The sequence below is a fragment of the Stegostoma tigrinum genome, chromosome 2, assembly GCF_030684315.1.
Source record: "Stegostoma tigrinum isolate sSteTig4 chromosome 2, sSteTig4.hap1, whole genome shotgun sequence".
Lineage (NCBI taxonomy): Eukaryota > Metazoa > Chordata > Chondrichthyes > Orectolobiformes > Stegostomatidae > Stegostoma > Stegostoma tigrinum.
The window spans coordinates 93,974,280-93,997,746 of record NC_081355.1 but is presented as its reverse complement, the minus strand read 5'-3'; the positions used below and the strand labels follow the sequence as shown (position 1 = coordinate 93,997,746).

General features: G+C 38.1%; 1 protein-coding gene across 12 annotated transcripts in view; it reads left to right on the top strand.

Moving 5' to 3' along the window:
* grb10b (growth factor receptor-bound protein 10b) overlaps positions 1–23,467 on the top strand; it is a 173,888-nt gene that overhangs the window by 106,078 nt on the left and 44,343 nt on the right. For all 12 annotated transcript variants that reach the window (XR_009447406.1, XM_048557100.2, XM_048557110.2 and 9 more), the window contains 2 exons: positions 15,774–15,930; positions 20,234–20,355. Coding sequence is in view for 11 of the 12 variants with exons in the window: in XM_048557100.2 (XP_048413057.2) it covers positions 15,774–15,930; positions 20,234–20,355 (279 nt within the window). In the remaining variant the exon portion in view is untranslated. The remainder of the gene's footprint in view (positions 1–15,773; positions 15,931–20,233; positions 20,356–23,467) is intronic.

Below are 23,467 nucleotides of genomic sequence, written 5' to 3'. Positions count from 1 at the left end.
CTTCAGAATCACCACTACTGAGATCACTTTTCAATTCCAGGTTTAGTTGAACTTAAGTTCCCCTAGCTGCCATGATAGCATTTGAAATCATGTCTTTAGCCTAGGTTTCTGCGTTACTCGTCCGATGATCATTACCACAATGTCATCACAAGGATGCCATACTTCATTGTGAAAGACGTTGTTTTATCAATATTTGGTGTAGAATTTGGGAGTCATTGCTCGCTTTTGTTCACACTGTACAGTGGCCTGACCACTACCCAGACAAACCTGTGCTCTTTCCCCATATTCTACTCAGCAAATTCCCCTCAAATATTTACACATACAGTATCCTTAAATAATTGTTTAGTAGTACAGAGCAATAATATTACCAAAGGTTTTTTGTCTTGTATGCATTATGACGGCCACAAAAATGATGAATTTCAAACAATCAAAACAGTGCATAGTATATTAATAATGGCAAAAGAGGAAATAGTCAAGGCATTGAACATTTATTTGGTGTTGGTGTTCACAATGGAAGATACAAATAACATGCCAGTAATTGACGACAAGGAGGCTGTGGCAGGTGAAGACCTAGAAGCGACCATTATCACTGAAAAGGTAGTATTGGGCAAGCTAATGGGATTATAGGTAGACAAGTCTCCTGGTTGTGATTGAATGCATCCCAGGGCACTAAAAGACATGGTGGGAGAAATAGTGAACACGCTTGTGGTAATTTACCAAAATATGCAGTACTCTGGGATGATTCCAGCAGATTGGAAAATGTGATGCCGCTGTTTAAAAAAGAGGTAGACAAAAGGTGGATAACGATAGTTCCATTAACTTAACCACTGTATGGGAAAAATGCTTGAATCTATCATTAAAGAAGGAATAGTGATAGAAATTGTCTCATCAGGCAGACACAACATGGATTCATGGGAACATGGCAAACAACAGGGAACTGATGGATGTGGTGTATTTGGATTTCCAGAAGGCATTAGGCAAGGTGCTACACAAAAGGCTGCTGCATAAAATAAAGGTGCACATCAGTAATGTATTAACATGTATAGAGTATTGGTTAACTAACTGAAAGCAGAGTAGACATAAATATTTTTTTCCTCTGGTTGGAGATTAGTGGTTAATAGTCTGCCCCAGGGATCAATTTTCGGACTACAATTGTTTTTAATTCACATTTATGATTTGAAGTGGAGGACCAAGTCTGTGTCAAAGTTTGCTAATGACATGAAAATGAATGAAAGAGCAAAGTGTGCAAAGTACTTAGTCAGCAGAGGGATTTAGATAGGTTAAGTGAGTGGACCATAGTCTGGTAGGTAGAGTAAAGTGTAGGTAAATGTGAGGTCATCTATTATGATAGAAGTAACAGCAAAATTGACTATTATTTAAATGGTGAAAATGTTGCTATGCAGAGGGATCTTGGTGTCCTTGTGCATGAATTGGGAGAAGGTAGTTTGCAGGTACAACAGATAATTACGAAGGCAAATGGAATGATGTCCTTCATTGCTAAAAGGATGGAATTTAAAAACAGGGAGGTTATGCTACAGCTGCACAGGGTGCTGGCGAGGCCACACCTTGATTACTGTGTATAGGTTTGGTGGTCTTACTCAAGAAAGGATGGACTGACACTGGAGGGAATGCAGAGTTCAGAGGACTGGCTTGTGACAAAAGATTGACTGTCTATACTCATTGGAATTTAGAAGAATAAGGGTGATCTTATTGAAACATCAAATTATGAAGCGGGTAGTTGGATAGAAGCAGGGAGGTTGCTTCCACCGGCGGATGAAACTAAAACTAAGGGATATGGCCTCAAAATAAGGGTGAGCAAATTTAGGACTGAGCTGAGGAGGAACTCTTCTCCCAAACTGTTGTGAATCTGTGAAATTCCCTGTCCAGTGAATCAGTTGAGGCGACGTCATTGAATGTTTTTAAAGCAAGGATAGATTACATGAACGGTGAAGGAATTAAGAGTCATGGAGATCGGGCGGGTGAATGGAGCAGAATCCACTAAAAGATCGGCTATGATCTTATTGAATGGCAGAGCAGGCTCAAGAGGCCAGATGGCCTATTCTTGCTACTATTTCCTATATTGTAACTATGTTCTGGTGTGTAGGAGAAGGGAAATGTTGGCTGATTGGAACATTACCAAGGTAAATGCACTCAGAACCTATAAACTCTCAACACTCGAGGGTAATTTCAAAATAAAAGTATCAGATTTATTTTTGTAGAGAGCAAGCCCCTGCATATGAATAAATGTTGCATTTCATGAGCATAAATAAGCCATGGCCCCTTTAAGCTGCAGAACTGTGCAACACCTTTGAGCTTTCATACATACTAATTGGAGGGAGTACTGGCTAGAATCCCTTAAGATTGTCTTAGATTGGTTGATTGGAAATTTGAAGTGACTTTATGTAGTCCATTTCACATCATTTTATTCAATGGATATGCAAGCAGTATTTCCACTAACGAACTGTGATCTGTGCAATTGGGCATTCTGCCCACCAACGTTCCTTAAGTTGTGCGGTTGTATGTACGCACAGCCATTCTGACGTTCTATGATTGGTATGCAAATGTAGATCGCAGAATTGATTTCTAGCTGTGGAAATGGCTGTTTCATACAAATTGAAGAGGTTTGCGCAGAAAAAGAAAATTAGGGGGAATACTTCTGTTCACTACACAAGTGAGTAATATCATGCATCCGTCAGTGCTCACTAGTGAGAGTGACTGTGGGTATAGAAATCATGGAGAAGAACTGCGATATACTTAAAGAAATTAGCATAGACAGTAGCACGTCTGAGTGACCTGGCAGGCTTAAAAGTAGATGAATCTGCAGAGCCAATTGGAATGTATTCCAGGCTGTTTAGTCAGGCAAGGAAGGAAAAAGCAAGGCACTGACGATAATTTTCAATTCCTCTCTGACCACAGAGACCAACCAGGGAACTAGAAGACAGCCAAAGAACAGTTATTCAAGAAGGGAACAAGGGATATGGGTCGATCAATCTAACTTCGGTGATGGGGAAACTATTGGAAGCAACTCTGAGGGACAGATAAATCTACCCTTAGAGAGGCACGGATTAGTCAAGAACAGCCAACCGGTTTTTTTAAGAAAAGGTCATGTCTGACCAACTTGATTGACTTCTTCAAAGAGGTAATCACATGTGTAGATGAGGGCAACACATTCAATGTAGTTGTCTTGGACTTCAGCAAAGCTTTTTATAAATCCTTGCATGGGAGAGTGATGGTGAACATTCGAAGAAAATTTGACTAATTGGATCCAGAATTGGCTATGTGGCAGGAAGCAGTGTGTGCTGTTTTCTGTGATTGGAAATCTGTGTCCAGTGGGGTTTCACAGTGGGGCCCTTTCCGTTTCTGAGACTTGATTGATCAGTAAGTTTGCAGATGATACGCAAATTGATGTGTTTGTAAACAGTGAGAAAGATAGCCTTAGTTTACAGGATGATATTGATGGGCTGATCAGTGGCAAGTTGAATTCAATCCAGATAATTGTGAGGTGATGCAGTTGAGCAAGACAAACAAGGCAAGCGAATACATGATAAACAGTATGACCCTATGAAGCACTGAAGATCACTGAGACCTTCATGTGCATATCCACAGATCCCTAGGACAGATAGAGAACATGTTTAAGAAAGCATGGCGGATGCTTGCCTTTATTAACTAGAGCAGGAAGGTGATGCTGGAATTGTAGAAAACAGTGGTTAGGCTACACCTGGAGAATTGTGTGCAATTCTGGAATCCACATTGTAAGATAAGAGATTGCACTGGAGAGGGCGAAGAGAAGATTTACTAGGATGTTACCATGGCTGGAAAGATTTAGTTATGAAGAGAAATTGAATAGACTGGACCTGTTTTCCTAGTAGCAAAGAGGAATGGGGGAAATGGGGGGGCCTGATTGAGATGTATAACATTGAGGAATACAGTCAGGGCAGACAGGAATGAAATTTCTGTCCTTGATGAAGGAATCGATGACTAGGGGCAGAGATTTTAAGGTAAGGTGCAAGAGGCTTAGAGGGGATGTGAGGAAGTTTTTTTCACAAAGAAAATGGTGGAATCTGGAACTCACTACGTGTAGTGGTGGCAAAACCAGAAACGCTCAACATTTAAGTAGTATTTAGTTGCACATTTTTTTTATGCTAAGGCATATAAGACGATAAACCAAGTGCTTAAAAAAAAGGGATTAGAATAAGTGTTGTTTTTGACTGTCACAGACATGATTGGCCAAAGGACCATTTACAGTGCTATAGACCTCTAGCACTGGTACAACATTGGGTGCGTACGCTGTATGTCCCAGTGATGATTTGATTGAACCAAACACACTCTTCCTTCAGTTGTTCATGGGTAGAGTACAACCAGTTCTCCACCAGCCCATGTATCCAATACTGAAAACAAATATGCATTGTTAGAAGTGGTTCCATGAATTGAACCATCTCAAGTGTGCAAATAGTTGCACATACAACCAATTTAAGTTTATCATTCTCTCTTTTGTCCTCAAGGTAGAACACCCATTTACCATGTCATTTTTGATTTATTTTTCTCTACTTGCCCATGATGTCCAGAGACAATTAAAACATGGACCTCCAAGCTCCATTGTTCCTAATTTTCAATCATTCACATTAAATTACAAAAATATAAGCAGCTTGTTTCCACTTACACTGCTTTTAATGCTTCCTAACTTTGTAACCTTGATCAACTTTGATATGTGATTGTCTGTACCACCATCTAAATCATGAATGCAGTGAATATATACCTCAATATTGATCTCTGTGGGCTGCCTCCCCTACTGTTAGTTGCTGCTTGACCAACTTCATAACTTAGTTTTAGCTCACCTTCTCTAATGAGAGACTTCAATAAGTTCCTTTAAATATATAGTCCACATATTTAATGTTTATAAATGCCTACTTTCTTAGACACCTCTTCAAATCATTTGTCAGACATGGCCTACTTTTTACAAACCTATGATCAGTTGAGCTTTTTTTCCCCCAAGTGTACAGTCCCATCACTCCTAATTCCTAATTATTCCTCGTATTTTCCTGAAGACAGATGTTAGGTGAGTGTGTCTATTGTTTAATAAAATGTGAGGCTGGATGAACACAGCAGGCCAAGCTATAGTTTGCTGTTTCTGTTCTCCTTACTACTACTTGTGTAGCTTGAGCGTTGTGCAGTTCTGTTTAATCTAAAGCAATTGTTTCCAAACTAAGGGAACTTTGCAGATACCCTGATTATATGCTTGGAATGATTGAACTTTCATCTTTTACAACCACTGGATAGAAACCATCCATATCCTTTGAATTTTTCACTAATGACTGCTATTTTTTTTTGCTCATGTGAATTTTGATGGGTCGTAAATCTGATGCCTTTCTAATTTCTTTATGGTTTCCAGTATGATGCTGTCTTGAATATGAAGTATATAGTTGCACTGCAGTTATTCAACGTGTCACACCCTTCTTTTATTTAAATTATTAGTAAACCCAAATAACACCACAACCGCAACTGGTCGCCTCCCTTAGCTTCAACTTTATTGAAAAAGAGAAAGCAGCAATGTAGTGGATCTCTCATCACATTGAAGTTCACTTTCAAGTCATAAGTCATTCTGACATTTGTAATGTTGTCCATTCATTAAGACTATGTCAGTATTCCGGACTGAACGTCCTAAGACCATTGTGGGAGCACCAGCAATATGGAATTTAAGTATTTTATTGAGATCTACCAACGCCATCTCTGGCAATTTTGTGATGGTGCAAAGAAATGGTTTTGTCCATTCTGTGATCCTGTGCTTTTGAAAGTAGCCTTTTCACCTGCCAACCTGGTGCCAGCTGCCATTTTCAAGTACAAGATGAAATATGGCAAGTTTCCTTTTTTAAGCAAGACTCTTAATTGCTGCAAAGCATTTTCTACTGGCATAATTGTAAGCAACATATGATGTTGACAAGTTGTGCTCCAAATGCATATTGTCTTTTTTACATGAACCAGAATCATGTTGTACCCCAGTGGCTCGCTAGATTGATCCAAATATGAGCCATTTCACAAGTGAACTGATTTAGTGCCAAATTTGCTCATAAACCTAGTCAGATGGAGAAGCGGCAACTGTAGCTGAATAGCAAGGAAGACTGGATGGTAGCAGGTAAACTGACAGCTGCCTGGAAATTTTCTTTTAACCTTGGACTGTCTTAAGGGTCCTGCTGAGACACAATGGAGCATCAATCAATTTGTAATCCAATTTGTGTAAACAGGTGACTGATCAATTGTTGTTAGTATAAGCCTGGAGGAAACAGTGCTAGTTTGGCTGAAAAACAAACTAAAAGACAAAATGTCTCTGCAATCTTGTACCTTTTAGATGTACATGGATTCCATTAAGAACATAAGAAGAGAAGAAATAGGAACAGGAGTAGACCATTGAGCTCTTTTGAGCATGCTTCAGCATTCAGTGAGATCATGGTTGATCTTAAAGAACATTTTAATGCCCTAATCCCATAGCAACTTGATGTATTTAATTTGTAAAAATCTATCAATTGCCACCTTAAGACTACTCAAGGATTAATCTCCATTAGCTCTGACGTGCAGAAGAATTCCCAAGATTCACCATCTTCTGACTTAATAAATTTCTATTCATTTCTACCCTAAATGTCTTTTACTCTGAGACTCTGTTCCCTAGTTCTAGACTGATCAGCCATTCTATCCTGTATGGACCTGGAAGAATTTTGTACAAATAAATTAGATTCTCTCTCTTCTAAGGGTCAGTCTGTTAATTTTTTTTCAGAGGACAATCTCTCCATACCAGGAAAGGATTTTGTGAACCTTTGTTACATTCGCTTGTGGCAGGTTATATTTTTCCATATGTAAGGAGACAAAAACCACATACATACACTACTCCAGGTGAAGCCTGACCAGGGCTCTATACAAATGAAGTAAGATATTTGTACTCCTGTGCTAAAATCCTTTTTTTTTGGTTTATTAAAAGTCAGCATACCATTTTCTTAATTACTTGCCATATCTGTGTATTTAATTTTCAATGACTCGTGCATTGGGATATTACTTGAAGTTCAACACTTTCTAGCTTCCCACCGTTTTAGTTTCGCCTACCAAAGTGGATTAGCTCTCGTTTATTCTTTTGTATTCCATTTCCACCCATATACCCCCCACCTTGAATTTCCCTTGACGTGACTTTGCATCCCCTCACAACTCCTGATTCTGCCTAGTTTTGGATCACACGTAACCTTGGCAATACTACACTTAATCCCCACATCCATATCAGTGTACATAGATTGTGAATAGCTGGGTGCAAGTGCTGATCCTTGTGGTAACCTGCTACTTATAACCTGTGATCCTGACATTGATTCACTCAGCTTTATTTTCTGCACATAATTCAGTTCATGCCTGTATATTTCCTCGCATACCCCTCGCCTACCCCATGTCACATACTGAAATTTTCTGAATGAAGCTCCGTGTGTGTTTTTATCAAAAGCTTTTTCGAGTCTGAGTATATATCATTCACCAGTTATTACTTCGCTGTTCTGCTGTTTGCATCCTTAAATTCTCAACAATTTTGTTAAAAATGATTTATCCTTCATAAGTCCATATTGAATGTGTCCAACTCACCACTATTTTTGAAGTCTCCTGTTATTATGTACGTAATATAGATTTCAACGTTTTCTCCAGGACAGATGAGTGATTTACAGGTAGGTCGTTCCCTGTTGCACTCTCGCGCACTCACTTGCACTCTCTCTCTTTCTCTACAGCCCTTTGCCCTTTGTACCATCACAGTTTCCTTTGTTGAGAATCAAGACCTGAGTTTTTGATTAAATTTGAACGTGATATATTTCAATATAAAATATTTTAAGGTTGCGGCCATTTCTTTCTAAAGCCTCTTTAACGACATTTATCAATTGACTCTTCTCAGTGCAAAGTCCTAGATCTAAAATAGCTGGTTGCTTAGTTACAACAACAAGAAGCTCTGAGAAAAGTTCACCAGACCAGAAACGTTAACTCTGATTTTTTTCTCCACAGGTGCTGCTCGACCTGCTGAGATTTTCCAGCAACTTCTGTTTTGTTCCTGATTTACAGCAGTTCTTTTGGTTTTTATTTGGTTGCTTAGTTGGTTTTTCAGTGTACCACTCTGGAAAAACATCTTATATACATTCCAAGAATTTGTCTTCCACAGAATTTGTACCTCTTAGATTTGTCTAGTCCGTATTTAGATGGAAAAACCACACGATCACTATTGTTTTTGTTAATGCCTAATTTCTGAATAGTACTGAGATTCGAATTACCACAGTCGTTCAGCCAATAAACAACTCCTGCCAGTATTTTCTTGTTCCATGCAAACTGGTTCTATATATTGAACTTTAGATTGACAGTCTTCTCTTGCTACAGTGCTAATGCCCTTTTTAATGAAGAGAGCTAGCGCACCACCTTTTCCCAGATTTCAGTCCTTCCTGAATGTCATGTATACTTTGACAGTCAAGTCCTAGATTTGGTTTCCTTGTAGTCAAGTCTTTTTAATGGCTATCAGGTCATATATGTGAATTTCCATTTAAGCCAGCAGTTCATAAGTTGAAAATGTTGAGGGCATTTGGATAGAGCACTGTTGATTCAGTTCTTGAACTGTTCTTGTTAATTTTGGCCTTATCCATTGGCTCATTTAAGTTTGTGATAATAATTCCTTGCTGATATCCTCACTGATAATCATTATCTATATAGCTTCCTTAATCAAATGCTTGCCATTTCCCTTTTAACATAACCAGTAATCCTTCATAAGATCCCTTCCACCGTCTGTTTAATTTCAAGCCCTCAATATTTCTCTGTTTTAACAATTTCCTGAAAACCTGGCATTTCTTCATCTTTATTGGTATTATTCGAAGAATATATGCTAATGTACATGTCTCGAAGAGCAGTCATCCCCAGCTATTTCAACACATTAATACCATGTCACATTATTTATTTGTCTTCACTCATGTACAGTATTTAACACTTCTAGTTAATCTACCATTGTTCTGACCATTCGCTTAATTTATTCTCATTCAGTAGATCCCTGCTGCTGCTCTCACTTTAGTTGTCTTAATTGATTAGACTTAAGCAGTAATGGGGTAAAATCTAGACTCTATCACTTTGTAAACGACCAGAAATAATGGAAACATTAGAAAAGAGAGAATTCAAAGCCAAAATATATTTAAATAAAAAGGGTAAGCACTGGATAAATTCAGATTTAGCAGCATCTATGGAAAGAGAAAGAAGGTTAATATTTCGAGGGCAATGATGTTTAAAAGAAAACAGACATAGATGGGAAGGCAATTGGTAAGGATGACAGAGTCTGGACAGGTTAAGAAAGCAAGCAAAAACCTGATAGATGGAATGTAATTAGGCAAAATGTAGTGTTATCTACTTTGGCAGGAAGAAGAGAGGAACTCAATATTATTTAAATGGAGAAAGATTGCAGAAAGCTTGAAGGATTTGGGAGTCCTCATCCATGAATGACGACAACCTCTCATCCGTCTTTGGAGGGTGATAGGAAAGGAAAATGGAAAGTTGACCTTTATCTGAGAGGGAATGGAGGACTAAAGGAGAGTGCCTTTGCTAAAGCTACGTAAGGCACTAGTCAGACTACAGCTGGAATACTGAAAACAGTTTTGATCCCTTTTGTAAAGATATACTGGCTTTGGAGACTGTCCAGAGAAAGTTCACTCAGCTGATACCTAGTATGGAGGGATTGCCTTATGAGGAAAGGTTGAGTAGGTTGGGCCAGTACTCATTTCAATTTAGAAGAGTGAGAAGTAATCTTTTTAGAATGTAGAACAGTACAGCACAGTTAAGGTCCTTCAGCCCACGATGAGCCAAACTATAATCCTACTAAGGTCAAACTACCCTGCATTTTACTATCTTCCATGTGCCTATCCAAGAGTCTTCTAAAAGTCTCTAAAGTATCTGACTCCACTACCACTGCCAGCCGCGCATTCTACACGCCCACCACACTGTGTAAAGAACCTACCTCTGACATCTCCCCTATACCTTCCTCCAATCACCTTAACATATACAAAATTCTTAGACCTGGCAAGGTAGGTGTGGAAAGGTTGTTTCCCCTTTTGGGAAAGCATACAACCAGAAGACACAATCTCAGAATACACATAAAGGGAGAAATGAGGAAGATTTTCTTAAGAGGGTTGTGAATCTATAGAAATATTTACTGCAGAGGGCTGTTGAGACTGGTTAAGCATATCGAATCCTGAGATGAACCAGTTTTTAATCGGTAAGGGTATTAAGGCGGGAAAGTGGAATTGAGGGTTATTGGATTAGCCATGATGTCATTGAATAGCAGAGCAGTCTCAAAGGGTTGAATGCCTACATCTGCTCCTTTGTCTTATGGTCCAAGAATGACATGGAGGGTATAGGACCATATGTCTCTCTACCACCCCATGACCTTCTGTACAATCAAGGCTTACCCATGGTTCACAACTATGGGTCTTTTTATAGCCCATAAACCAATTGATACCAACTCATGACTGCATTCTTTCCCCTTACACCTTCTGTGCCAACTTGCCTGGCATTCACCATGGACAGACCTCAGGGACAATGTTGACATGACATATTGTTTGTCGTTATCTTTAAAACAAAATACATTAAAGTTCTTTCCGTTAATCTCTTACAGAAGGAAACTTCAGTGCTCCGTGCCTTTGTATTAAAAAAAAATATTCCTAGTCTGTACCCACACAGAGCTGACAATCTGGTTCACTAATGTCCTTAAGAGAAGGAGACTGCCATTCTTATCTAGTCTGGCCTACATGTGACTCCAAATCCACAATAAGTATGGTTGACTCTTAGTTGCCCTCTGGGCAATACATGCATTCCTAGCCAGCGAAGCCCTTATTCCATGAATGAATAAAAAAAATCAGTGTTTGCTTAACTGGGACTTGACTGTGATAATGTTAGATTTTAAAATCAGCCTGCAGCTCCCAACCCTGTTATAATGACCCTCAGGCATATGTCAACAGGGTGCCATGAATATGATGTAATTTTTTAATCTGTCATTAAATTGGTCTTGAGTCTTGCGTTTTGACTGCCAACAGCCGCGTGACTTCTGCAGCTCAGAGCAGACAGGTGGATTGTTTTAAAAATGAATTTATATAAATGCCATTAAATAATTCAAGGATTTGTTCTGTAAAGAAACACTGTTCTATAAAGACTCCATGCTTCTGTTATGATTGAATGGGAACCTGCAAGAAGAACATTACAAAAATTTCCAACAAATTGCAACATTTAAAAGACGTAGATAAGTACATGAATAAGGAATATTTGGTGGGATATGGGCCAAGCGCAAGCAGGTAGGACAAGGTTAGTGTGGGATTATGATCGGTGTAGACTGATCGGACAAAAAGCTGTTTTCATGTTGCATGACAATAATTGACTTTATGAAGCAATGATGAATAAAATTTGACCTTTGTAGCCATTTTGTTTGTTTGTGATGAAACTTGGCTGAGAGCAGTCATTTGGAGGAGAACTAATCTGAAGACCATGAGAGAAATCTCAAAACAGAAATTGCTTGCAATAACGATGCATCTAAGATAACCCAGGTAAAAGCATGCAGGACTGTACCAGACTTTCACAAGCCCCATCTCCAGCACTTTATAAGTATTGGTCAGCGTAGGCATGGTGGGCATCATCTGTCACACTCTTCCCTTTCTCGATCAAGCACTTGTCATGAATGTCTGGTCAATTGCTTTTAAAATGTGCAGTAATCCTTTCTACAATCCTGTATTATTAAAATGAAGATTTTTGCCATTTCAGTGCACAATCAAGAATGCAGAAAAATAAAGATTTGACCCTTCTAAGGAAGGCTCGCTGAACCCGAAACATTAACTTTGATTTCTCTACACTGATGTTGCCAGACCTGCTGAGCTTTTCCAGCAGTTTCTGTTTTTGTTTCTGATTTCCAGCATCCATAGTTCTTTCAGTTTTTAAAAAGATATGACCTTTGCGTTAAACATTTTTCAATATTTGCTAAGGCATTTACAAATGGTAGTTTCAATATTCTTCCTCCTCACATTATATTTATATAATAGGTTAATAATAATGGGTTTCTCTCATCCCCACATCTTTGACCTGTCTGTCTTCTCTCCCAACTGACCAACCCCCATTTTAACTCCCTACCTACACTCTATTGACTCCATGCCCACCTCCTTGACCTTCTCTCTACCTATCTAAGGAATCTGTAAAGGAATATTGACAGTTGTGAGCGGACAAAAAACAAGCAGCGGATGTTTGCTGTAGGCAAGTGTGAGGCCATATGCTTTGCAGGAAAATCAAAAGGTAGACTATTATTTAAATGGGGAGAAACTCCCAAAAGGTGCACTAAAGAGGGATCTGGGTGTTCTTGTGCGTGAAACACAAAAGGTTACTGTGTAGGTGCAGTAAGTAATGAAGTAGGCAAATGAATGTTGTAGTTTAAAAATCTGCACAGTTATTGCAATTGTTACAAGCTCATAACAACACTGAGGTTGCTAGAGTACTGTATCCAGTATATCCTCACTTAAACATGGAGACCAATTGAAGACAGTTGGGGGGGAAAAAAAAGAGTAATTTTAGGGTGAAGGCGTTTACTTATTAAGAACAGTTAAATAGTTAGATCTTGCTCGCGTTTAGATGAATAAAAGGTGATCTTATTGAAACATAAAATATTCTGGGGGCTTGACAGGATAGATGTTCAGATGATGTTCCCTCTTATGGAGGGAATCTCAAATTAGGGGACAGATTAAATAAGGGGATGCAGGAATTTCTTCTGAGAGTAGTGAATATTTGGAATTCTGTACCGCAGTTGTGGAGGTTAGATCACTAAAAGCATTAAAAGAGGAGGTAGATTTATGAACTATCATGGATTTGAGAGTAATGAGGAACTGGCATGGAAGAGACGTTAAAGCCTGGGACATATCAACGGTGATCTTTTATAGAACAGCAGGGCAAGCTTGAAGGGAGGAATGACCAACGCCTGCTTCTGTTTCTTATATTCTTATCCTGCCAGAAACCAAAACAATTATCAATGTTCAAGTTATTTGAATAAATCACACTCAACAGAAATATTAACAACACCTTCCATCTCCTTGATGATTGAAAGAAGACTTATGAGGCAATAACTCATTGGTTCAGATTTGCTACCCTACTTTTTGTGAACAGGACATACCTAAGCAATTTTGTTCTTGGTCAAAAAGATGCTAGTGTTTGGCAAAGCTGTTCCAATACAGTTGCAAGGTACAACTAATTCTGGAGCATTAGCTTTCAGCATCTTTCCGCTCCTGCAGTCGGCTGAAAGGGCACATATATTTGGTTATTTACAGTGTACCCAGTCATATCTTGAAATTATATGAAATGAAATCTATTGGCTGAAGATCGACATCTGATGATCGTGACCTTTGGCAGAAGGGTCGGGATGTGCACTTCTGGTTGAAAATAATCGCACGTGCTCAAGCCATTTGCCCTTACCTAGGATCTGCCATCATCGTGGATGGGAAGGTTGCTGGAGCCATCACTGCCTCTTGTTAGACATTTAATTGTCCACCAGCATTCACAGTTGAATGTGATACAACTGTAGACCTTTAATATACTCTATTATTTGTTGAAATATTTTGCTTGATCTGTGGTGTGTTCTTGTTGTCTAGCATGTGTGCAGTTTGTATTGGTGTCATTTAGCTCACTTGGCTAGGCAGCTGGTTTATGATGTAAAGCGATACCAACTGCATAGGTGAATTTACTGTACCAGCGGAGTACCATGAAGGCCCCACCTTCTCAATCTCATACTTTGCTAGCGGTGTGATGATCCTCAGGTTAAACCCCTCTTGAATGTGAGAACAGCCCTGTGGTCCTCAGGGACTTTGAGAACTTTACCTGTAGTTTGTATTGTAGGTTATTGTTAATGGCTATGCCTACCAGTTCTTCTACATGTCTCAATAGATCAAGTATTGGTCCGTGGCTTGATGATGATGATAGTGTGGGATACACTTCTACTGATTAGTCTCAGACAAATAAAAATTGTAGGGGTTGTGCTCTTAAATTGCTTAACATTCCAAACGAAAAGAGGAGGGGATGTTGATTCTTCACAAAGAACTTCACACTGATCTTTGTATTCAAACACTTTGACAGCTAGTCTTTAGAAATTTCTAAAGGGCTGACTTGAACAGATTAGGCTTTCCCTTCAGAAGATATTTTTACTGCATCATCCAGTTGTTTCATATTGACTGAAAATATGAATACTGTTCAATAGTTTACTGTTGCTTGTGTGGCTCTTGGTTCATGTAATGTTACACCTCTGTCTACTAACTTAGTCCAGTAACAATTTTGAATTGGACCTTGCAGACCTTTCTTTGAAATTGGGAATGCTGAAACAGAGTTGCAAATTTGTCAATACATGGTTATTTACAGCTCTTGTGGGTCATTTTGAGTCTCTACAGCAGCATTTATTCATTGATTGCAAACACATCTCAGTTCTAAAAAAACTTGATTGAACAATAGGTTCATAATTTCCAGTACTTAATTCTAGTTTGGAAAGGGCTACATTGAAAATGTTAAAATGAGGCTGACCATTGTGTGCAGCCACTGCTTAAAAGTAAAATAAAGTGTGATTTTTATGTTAGCTCTATAGAGGATATAAATCCATTAGTTTGCAACTGCTAGCCTTCCAGAGTCTCAATCAGTGCTACAGGTGACTAAACCTGACAGTATTGCACAAATGCAATGCTTAAATTGTGTTTAGATTACATCAGTTACTACAAAGCTTCCCATTGTGAGAGTAAAGTTGGCAAATAAGATAGATTATAAATTTCATGTTAACTTTTATTCAGATTTCTAAACCTTTTTGTTTTTGTTAATATGTCTGAAATTCTTTGTGACATTGTATGTGGGTCCTCTTGAAACACATTCTCAAATTGACTAGAATGGCAAAGTAAATTGGAGCACTGTAATGATCTGTGTGGGAACTGATTACATCAGCCAGAAAAGGTTACTCTGATTGGTCAGCACACATGGTTTGATTCACTAGCTAACTGACTGTGTGTACTAACCCTTTGTAGAGCTCACCGACTCACGTACACACCCTAGAGTAATGTAATCTCTTGCAACACTAGTCAGCTCTTGGAGTGTATAAAACAGGTACAGTAATCCTTTGATACATTATAACATCCTGAGTGTGCTACATTACTGAAAGGGTTTGCAACAGACAAAGAACTCTAGATAAAGCAGCAGGCTTAATTTTGAAATGCCATCCTGTTCTCCTAACTGCTATATTTTCCAAACTGAGGTAAGATACAACGTATTACCCTAAAGGTTTCCTCCTTATTCTCATGTTAGTGATGTGTCTTTGTGGCGTGAGCTGATAATATTAACAGGCCTGTCTTAACTGCAGTTTATATTAGTGCTGAAAAGCTGCTTTCAGTTGAAATGTCAGGGGAAGAAATGACATAAATGACATTATTACTGTACAATTCATTAATCTGCAACAAATGACTATGTGGTTTAAAACATTTAAAAGTACAACAGAATGATTAACATTTTAAATATTTGAAAGAGGGCATGCATTACCTGTAGCTGTAAATTGTATGGTTTTGAATAAACTTAAATAATGCTCGAAATTAGTTTTAAAGGTTTGTTTGATGGATGTTTGATAATTCCACTTTCATTAAGTGACTGAATTAGTCTACTAACTGCGTTCAGTATTTTAAATAATGCAATGTACATTCCTTAACAAACTCTATTGGATAACAATCAGCGGTTTCTCTTTTTTTTGGTAGATCATTAAAGTTTTTAGTGAAGATGGAACAAGTAAGGCAATTGAACTTCCATCTGACATGACTGCCAGAGATGTCTGCCAGCTGTTGATATACAGATGTCATTGTGTTGATGACAATAATTGGTCATTAATTGAACATCACCCACATCTAGGTTTGGGTAAGAGTGACATAAGATGCAAAATTAATTGAATGGCCATCACTTATTTTTGTCATTTAGCTTTAAAAAGTAAGCGCTTATAAACTACTCATCAGTCATGGCTTCGTATGTATTTTTCATGTCAATGTCATTAAATATTTGTAGATACTGGTAGCAGGAGTGAAATTTGAGGAATATTTTGCTTACGGTTCAACATGTTGTATGTACAAGTGAGTTAGGGTTGCAGTGATTTTTCCTAAAAAAAAACTTACATTTTTGAGTCTGGCTTGCACCATATTTTTTCCAATTATTTTTTATTAATTTTCAAATACTTAATCTGACCCAGCAGGTTTTGAATGCTTTACTGATGCACAAGTTGGCGTTGTATGCTGCCTTTATCCGGTTTTCAAGATTAGTACATCAAGGAGTAATAACTGAGTTCAGAGTAACGTCACCTCAAGAGAAGAACATGCTTTTGTTTACTAGTTTAAGTTTGAGTATTGCTGGAAAGGCATATTTTGTAGATTTCTTTCATCTTACACTTATCAGGTCAATTTACACGTGTCAGAATATTTCACAAGAAGTACAAGTGTCAAGGGAAAGCAATATTTTATAGTGTATGCGGAGACAATCTTGATTTGTTGGCAAATAGATTCTGATTGATAGAAGTGTTGTCTTGAAAAATGCACCTGTTGGATGATGACTGTCAAACCTGTTTAAATATAACCCAGGCAGATTGACCGTGGTCAAGGCTTGACCAGGAAATGTTAGCATCTATTTTGTTGAGTTGCAACATGTGAACGTGTTCTTCCTGTCTCCCTGTGCATCAAAATAAGTACATTCATATTGCATGACATTACTGTAAAGTTTTCAGTGTGCACATGTGTGTCATCCTGCAAGTCCAGTTGAGAAGCTTAAATTGATTATCAGCATAATTCTCGGCATCATGAGGATTATTTAACAAATACTCTCTCATCATTGAATTACATCTGTAGTTGGATACTGTTTTGAATTGTGCAGTCACTGGTTGAATATGGCAAGTACCTTGCTTGTTAACTACAGCTGAAGGGACAAGCTGCTTGATATAGCCCTGTAGGCTTTGGGATTCAGAGACTACATGCCTGGATCGCTCAGGCACGGAAATTCTTATTCCACATTATCCGTTTATGCAACAGGCAAAATGACCTGTTGGCTTGACAGCAGCATTCTGAGAGTGGCGAGCACCACTCATGTTGCTGCCGCATAATAGCAACGTGAAATGGTTAACTTTATCTGTTGCTTGGTTTTGAGATACTTTGCCTTTCCAGGGTAACTGGAGATAGACTGAGACTGAGTACTTTTTAGGGACAAACATGAATTTGCACAGTACACAGTAAATGCTTGTCAATAAAACAGGTGAAACTATTCAGTGTGTTAGGTATTACCCTGATAAATGAACCAATCAGTCAATGTAAAATGTGAGGCTGGATGAACACAGCAGGCCAAGCAGCATCTCAGGAGCACAAAAGCTGACGTTTCGGGCCTAGACCCTTCATCAGAGAGCCTCCAGGCCCGAAACATCAGCTTTTGTGCTCCTGAGATGCTGCTTGGCCTGCTGTGTTCATCCAGCCTCACATTCTATCTTGGAATTCTCCAGCATCTGCAGTTCCCATTATCTCGAATCAGTCAATGTGCCCAGTTAACATTTAAACAAAGCGTGGCAGCCATCAGCTATCATCTCATTGGTGCAATCTGTATGGCAGTTCTTCTACCAATCAGAGTCCACTGGCAAACAATTGTCACTCTCTACTCAAACAGCATGAACTCTTACTTCCGTTTTACATTGGTATTTCTTGTGAATTGTGAATCTAATCAGTATAAGATGAAAAGCTTCAATTTTTTTTCGGTAGACCTCAATAACTGCACAAGCAGTCGACTATTTCAAGTTTTGTCATTTAGTAATAGTGGGGAAAAAAAAATTAAGGTACAAAGAAAACATGAAGGCATGTAGCATGAAATATCTCTGAAGTACCTCTGAGATCTCTATGGCATTTGAACACTACCCAGATATCATCACTGAATCCATATGCTTTCTTAAATTGCAGTTTTAATACTATCTACCACCTAATTTGAAAATTCCCAGCACTTTTGTTTAAAATGTTCTGGCCATGCTTCAGGGATTATCATAAATAATTTTTCATAAATTTTAGTCTTTGGTGAAATGTGTTCATAAAAAAAAACCTGAATAATTTGATTACTGTGAAACCTGTGTGCCTCATAACTTGAGTTGTACAAGTTGTTGCATCTGGCAAGTCCTGTTCAGTGCTTTTCTTTAGTTACTCACTGATGCAAAAAATGTCACTTCAGACATAATTAATCAAATATTTTGAAGATGCAATTTATGTTCTGGAGATAGAAAAAAATCACTACTTTGTTCCCACCTAGATGAGGAGCCCTCATTAGTATAGAATACAGAATAGTCAGATCTATGATCTTGACAAAATTTATAGGTGCATCAAGTTTTTGGATGTTTGTCAAGAGTGCCATTTCTTGTTATAAAATGTTGCATGTTTTCTTGGAGTTGTCAGGAAGCATTTCCACTTAGGATAAACTCTTAGAAAGCAAGGAGAGAAAAGTGAAGCAGATTGGCAGTGAGAAATGAAGAATATTGAAAGTGTAAAAATTCAAAGTGAACAAATAAATTTACAGACAAAGTAAACGAATAAGGGAAGCAAGGTGAGTTATAATGGCAGCAAGGTGAGAAACTAGTAAATTTTGAAAGGTCGATCACACCTTTACTGTACACAAGTGTCAGAATGGTTGAGAGCACACCTGCCTTCATTGTTTAGCAGTTCGGATGATCTTTAAAGGTATAATACTGAATATACAGAACAAATACCTTAAGGTACAGTTTTGCTGAACAGGTTTTACTAGTAATGCTGAGAGAAATTGCTGAAAGGTATATAAGCTACATTAAATGCTCAATAGCATGATATAATGCATTTGCAACTCCCACTGGGAATGCTGTATTACCGTCTCACTTCACGCTGTGAATATGCTATCCCTTCAGGGAAAGTACTGCATTACTGGGAATATTATTCTTTGGCTAGAATGTAATTGGGATCTTAGTGAATATCAAAGAGAAGAACAAAGTGTCACCTTGGTATTCTGGATAACTCTCACCCCTTAGCCATTACCTACAGATTATTTGTCATTTTATTTGTTTGCTGTTTCTGATGTATGCACAGCAAACTGTAGGTCACCACATTTGCCTTCAGAGTAGTTTAGGGTAATTTTAGAGATGAGAGGTGCAATATCAAGGCAAATTCTACTTTTCAAGGCAACATTGAAAGTAATTTGATTATTTCAGAAGCTTACCTCCTCTTTCTTTTGCTCCTAGTGGCACAAAACGTTTGCGTGTTTGATATATTTTTCGTGAATTAACTACTGTTTGTGGTGATGATAACCTGGCTGAGGCTCTTTGAAGAATATATATTTATCTTGCATTCTCATTAATATATCTCAACCCTTTAAAAGTTTTTAAAACTTAACCTACAAAGATATCTCCCATTTTGTAGTGCATTCCGACAGGAAATGGCAATCAAGGGCGCCACGGAGGGAAAGTGGTGAGTTTAGAGTTGGGAACAGGAACAAAACAATGAAGTGCCGCAGATCTAGCAGCATCTATGGAGACAGATAAACAGTTTGTGTAGAGCCCAATAACTTGTCTCTGGAACACGAGCTCTTTGGGCTTAAAATGTTAAGACTTCTCTTCACAAATGCTGTCAGACATGCTGAATTTCCCCAGCACTTTCTGTTCAGATCTCCAACATCTGTAGTGTTTTAGTTTTGTATGAGTTGGGACGGGGTCTTTGCACCAGTTAGGTTCAGGGCAGCCAATAGTTTTTAATGGAAAAATTGCAGGTCATGAATAGAACTCGCCCTCATTTGTTTTCTTGAGGGCAATTTTTATTTTTGTTGAACTGTTCATTTTTTAGGTACAATAGGAATTATAAACGAGGGAAGCTGTGTATATCTAACTTTTGGTTCATTCCCTCATTATTTCATAATATCATTTGAAGAAGCTACTTAAGTTCATGTATACAAAATGTATGCTTTTTTCCAACATGAGTAGAGAAATATATATATGATTCAATTAAAAAACATGTACAATAATGTACATTTAATAGAAATTGTTTGAACAGCCCTTAAATCTGCCATTCTGTGTAGCTGAATATTAATATAATATCTATTATTTACAATGCCATTAAAATTCGATGATTCCTCTTCTCATACTCAGCAGGGAAATTTACCACACAAATTCTCTTAATTTTTTTTTCCACAGAAAGATGTTTGGAAGACCATGAACTAGTAGTACAAGTACAATCCACATGGATAATGGGAAATGAAAGTAAATTTTTATTCAGAAAGAACTATGCCAAATATGAATTCTTTAAACATCCAGCAGTAAGTACTTTTTCATCTGATATTTAAAATAGCTTTGTATTTTTGAAACATTGCTACCTTAACTAGTCATCTGATTTTGAAAGTCTATCTTGCACAAATTTGTAATATAAATAATATACTTCTAACATGAAGGAAATATCTTTTTAAGTACAATATTTTGGATTTATTCCAGGGATTTAAACTGAAGAGGCTCGAGTTGTTGGAGCTGGATTGTTCTTTTGTTGTTTATTTTGAAATCTTAACAAACTTTTCGCTGTAAAAGTCATTCTGTTTTCTTTGCAGATATCTGGGTTCAAATTTTAAAGCAGGTTGAGAGTGTTCTAAGTATTTGTTCATCAGTAGCTTGCTGTAGTTTTCCAAGAATTTACAACGTCCCGAATCTTAATATTTACAAATAGGAAATTTACCAGATACCTGTCATGTATTGTGGATTGATTTTCAGCAGCAGAGGCAGGGAAACTGATGGGTTCTGACATGTGAAAATGGGCTTTTTTATGTGATACGTGGAATTTTGAGTCAGGAATTTAGTTCAAGATGAAATAAGTCCCTGAGTTTGCAAACAGTCTTGATCAGCCTGAGACACTAACCAGAGAGGAAGATCGAATCAATGGAGGGTAAAATTCTTTGTAGTGGGGACCTAGATAATGGCTTCAGGCCTCCGGATGTTTCCTTGGTGAAAGTTTCAATTTGCGAACAATGTGCTTTTAAGAGAGCATGAAGGAAAGAGAAGAGAAGGAAGAATTAAGTAATGGCGCAACATTAAGCCTGGGAATGGCAGTCGTTAGAGGAGCCTTGGGTTGGTGGCCAGGGATATGCAGCAGTATGACAGAAGAATCTAAACAAATGATCTCAAACTCATTAACCAAAGTGTGGAAGTTTTTCACACATGTAGGTGAGGATGGACTGACCAGGTAGAAGGGTTTTAACGTCACAGATGTGAGTGGGAAAAGAGGATCATTATCTCTGTATTCAAGGATTATTTTGCAGTTTAGAAAATTTGGCATTGAAGATAAAACCAGAGTGCTTTAAGTGGTTTAGAAGACGATATGATCAATGGTGAAATAAGTTTTACACCATACATGTGCAAATGTATGTCCATTGGACTTAAGAGAGCAAAGATGAGGAAGATATCGAGTGGGGAAGAGAATGTGTTCCACTACAAGTCTACCAATGGTTAAATTGAAGGTGTGATCGAATAAATCAGTAATCAACTTACAGAAATGCCATGCTAGGCAGAGAGTGAAAAGCAAGACATTTTAAATTTTGAAAGTGTCTTACAAGTAACTTAGTATCATTAGAATTATAGAATTTTACAATATAGAAGGAGGCAATTCAATTCATCGTGTCTATACCAGCTCACAAAAACCTACCCAATTAGTCCCATTCTCTATTTCTATCTCTGTAGCCCTCTAAACTCATTCCTTTCAACTGTATACCTCTTATAGAATTTGCCTCTGCCACTCTCTCAGACAACGTATTCCAGTCTTAACAACTCTTTATGTAAAGAGGTTTTACCTCAACTCACTCCTAGTTTCCATCAAAGTCTTGAAGTTGTGACTCCTACTTACTGACTACCTATGAGTAGAAACAAAATATTCTTCTTTAACCTGTCAAGATTGTTAATAATTTTGAACACCTCAATGAGGTCACCTGTTAATCTTCTCTGCTGCAAGGAGAACAAGCCTGATTTCTCTAATCTTTTCTTATACCTAAAATCTCTCATTCCTGATTATCATTTTAGTAGATCTCCTTTGCACACCCTCCAGGGCCTTAGAATCCTTCCGTAAATAAGGTGCCCACAACAGAAGACAATACACCAAATGTGGTCTGACCATTGATTGTAGAGGTTAGCATCACTTCCTTGCTTTTATGCTGTATGTCTCTACTTATACATTCGAGGATCCCGTAAGTCGTCTTAACAACTGTTTAAATTTGCTTGGCCATCTTCGGAGAATCATGCACGTAAACCCCAAGGTCCTTCAGTTCCTGTACCATTGCAGCTGTATTGTCTGTGTTTCTTATATCAAAATGCATTAAAGCACATTTCTCTACACTGAAATTCATCTGTCAGGTGTCTATCTGTTTTGGCAACTTGTCAATGGCCCTCTGAGGTCACTCAGCTTCATCCTCACAATTCACTATTCTCCCCAGCTTAGTGCCACCTGCAAAATTGGCAGTTTTGCTCTCAACACCCATCTCTAAAAGGTTTATATAAATCAGAATAAAAACAAGGGTCCCAACACCAACCCCTGGGGAATATCAGTTGTAAGTCGTCTCCAAACAGAGAAATGCCTATTCAAAGCCCATCTGTTTCCTATCTTTTAGCAACTTCTTATCTGTGCTGCCAAGCTCCCATCAATTCCGAACATTTCTAATTTGCAAATCAATTTACCATGTGGTGTCTCTTTTATGCCCTGTCCTTTAGTGAGCAGCTTATCCTGCTTGCTCCTCCTGGGCCCTACTCCATCCTTCACAAAACTTTTGCTGTTAATATATTTGAAGACCATTTTACTATTTGTCTTAGCGCAGTCTGCTATCCTTTCCTCATGCTTCCTCTTAGCCTTCGTCATTCCAGCTTTAGTTTCTGTTCTGCAAAGCCAACAAAAAAGTTTCTACCAGAATATATGTCTGAAGAAGATGTGTTTGAAGGGTCAACCAAGGTATGCAAGTCAATGAACAAAAATAGCTTTGGTTGTGGTAGCCAGGACAGGAGTAGAAAGGCTATGTAAGGTAGCATGATTGAGAAGTTATTTGGAATGCAGTGTAGTGAACTCAGGAGAGATGAGAACGTGCTGTAAGATGGATGGTGATAGCAAAGGATGAAGAATCATTTTTTATGTAGCAAAAAGGGAGAAAGCTGTTACTTGATATAAAGGAGCCATGGGAGAGGGGATAGGTGGGTCATACAGAACGAGGATATGCAAGGAAAGATGAAGAAACAAGTTGAGATTTTTCGAAGGAAGAGAGACGTCTAGTGGGATACAGCAAAGATGAATTAATCATAATATTGTCACATTTTGGGCAGGGTAGGCATTAGGCAGTCAATTCACTCAAGATTTAGTCTGTGTTCACTGATAACTATTTTGATATCAACATCATGCTGGAATAAAGG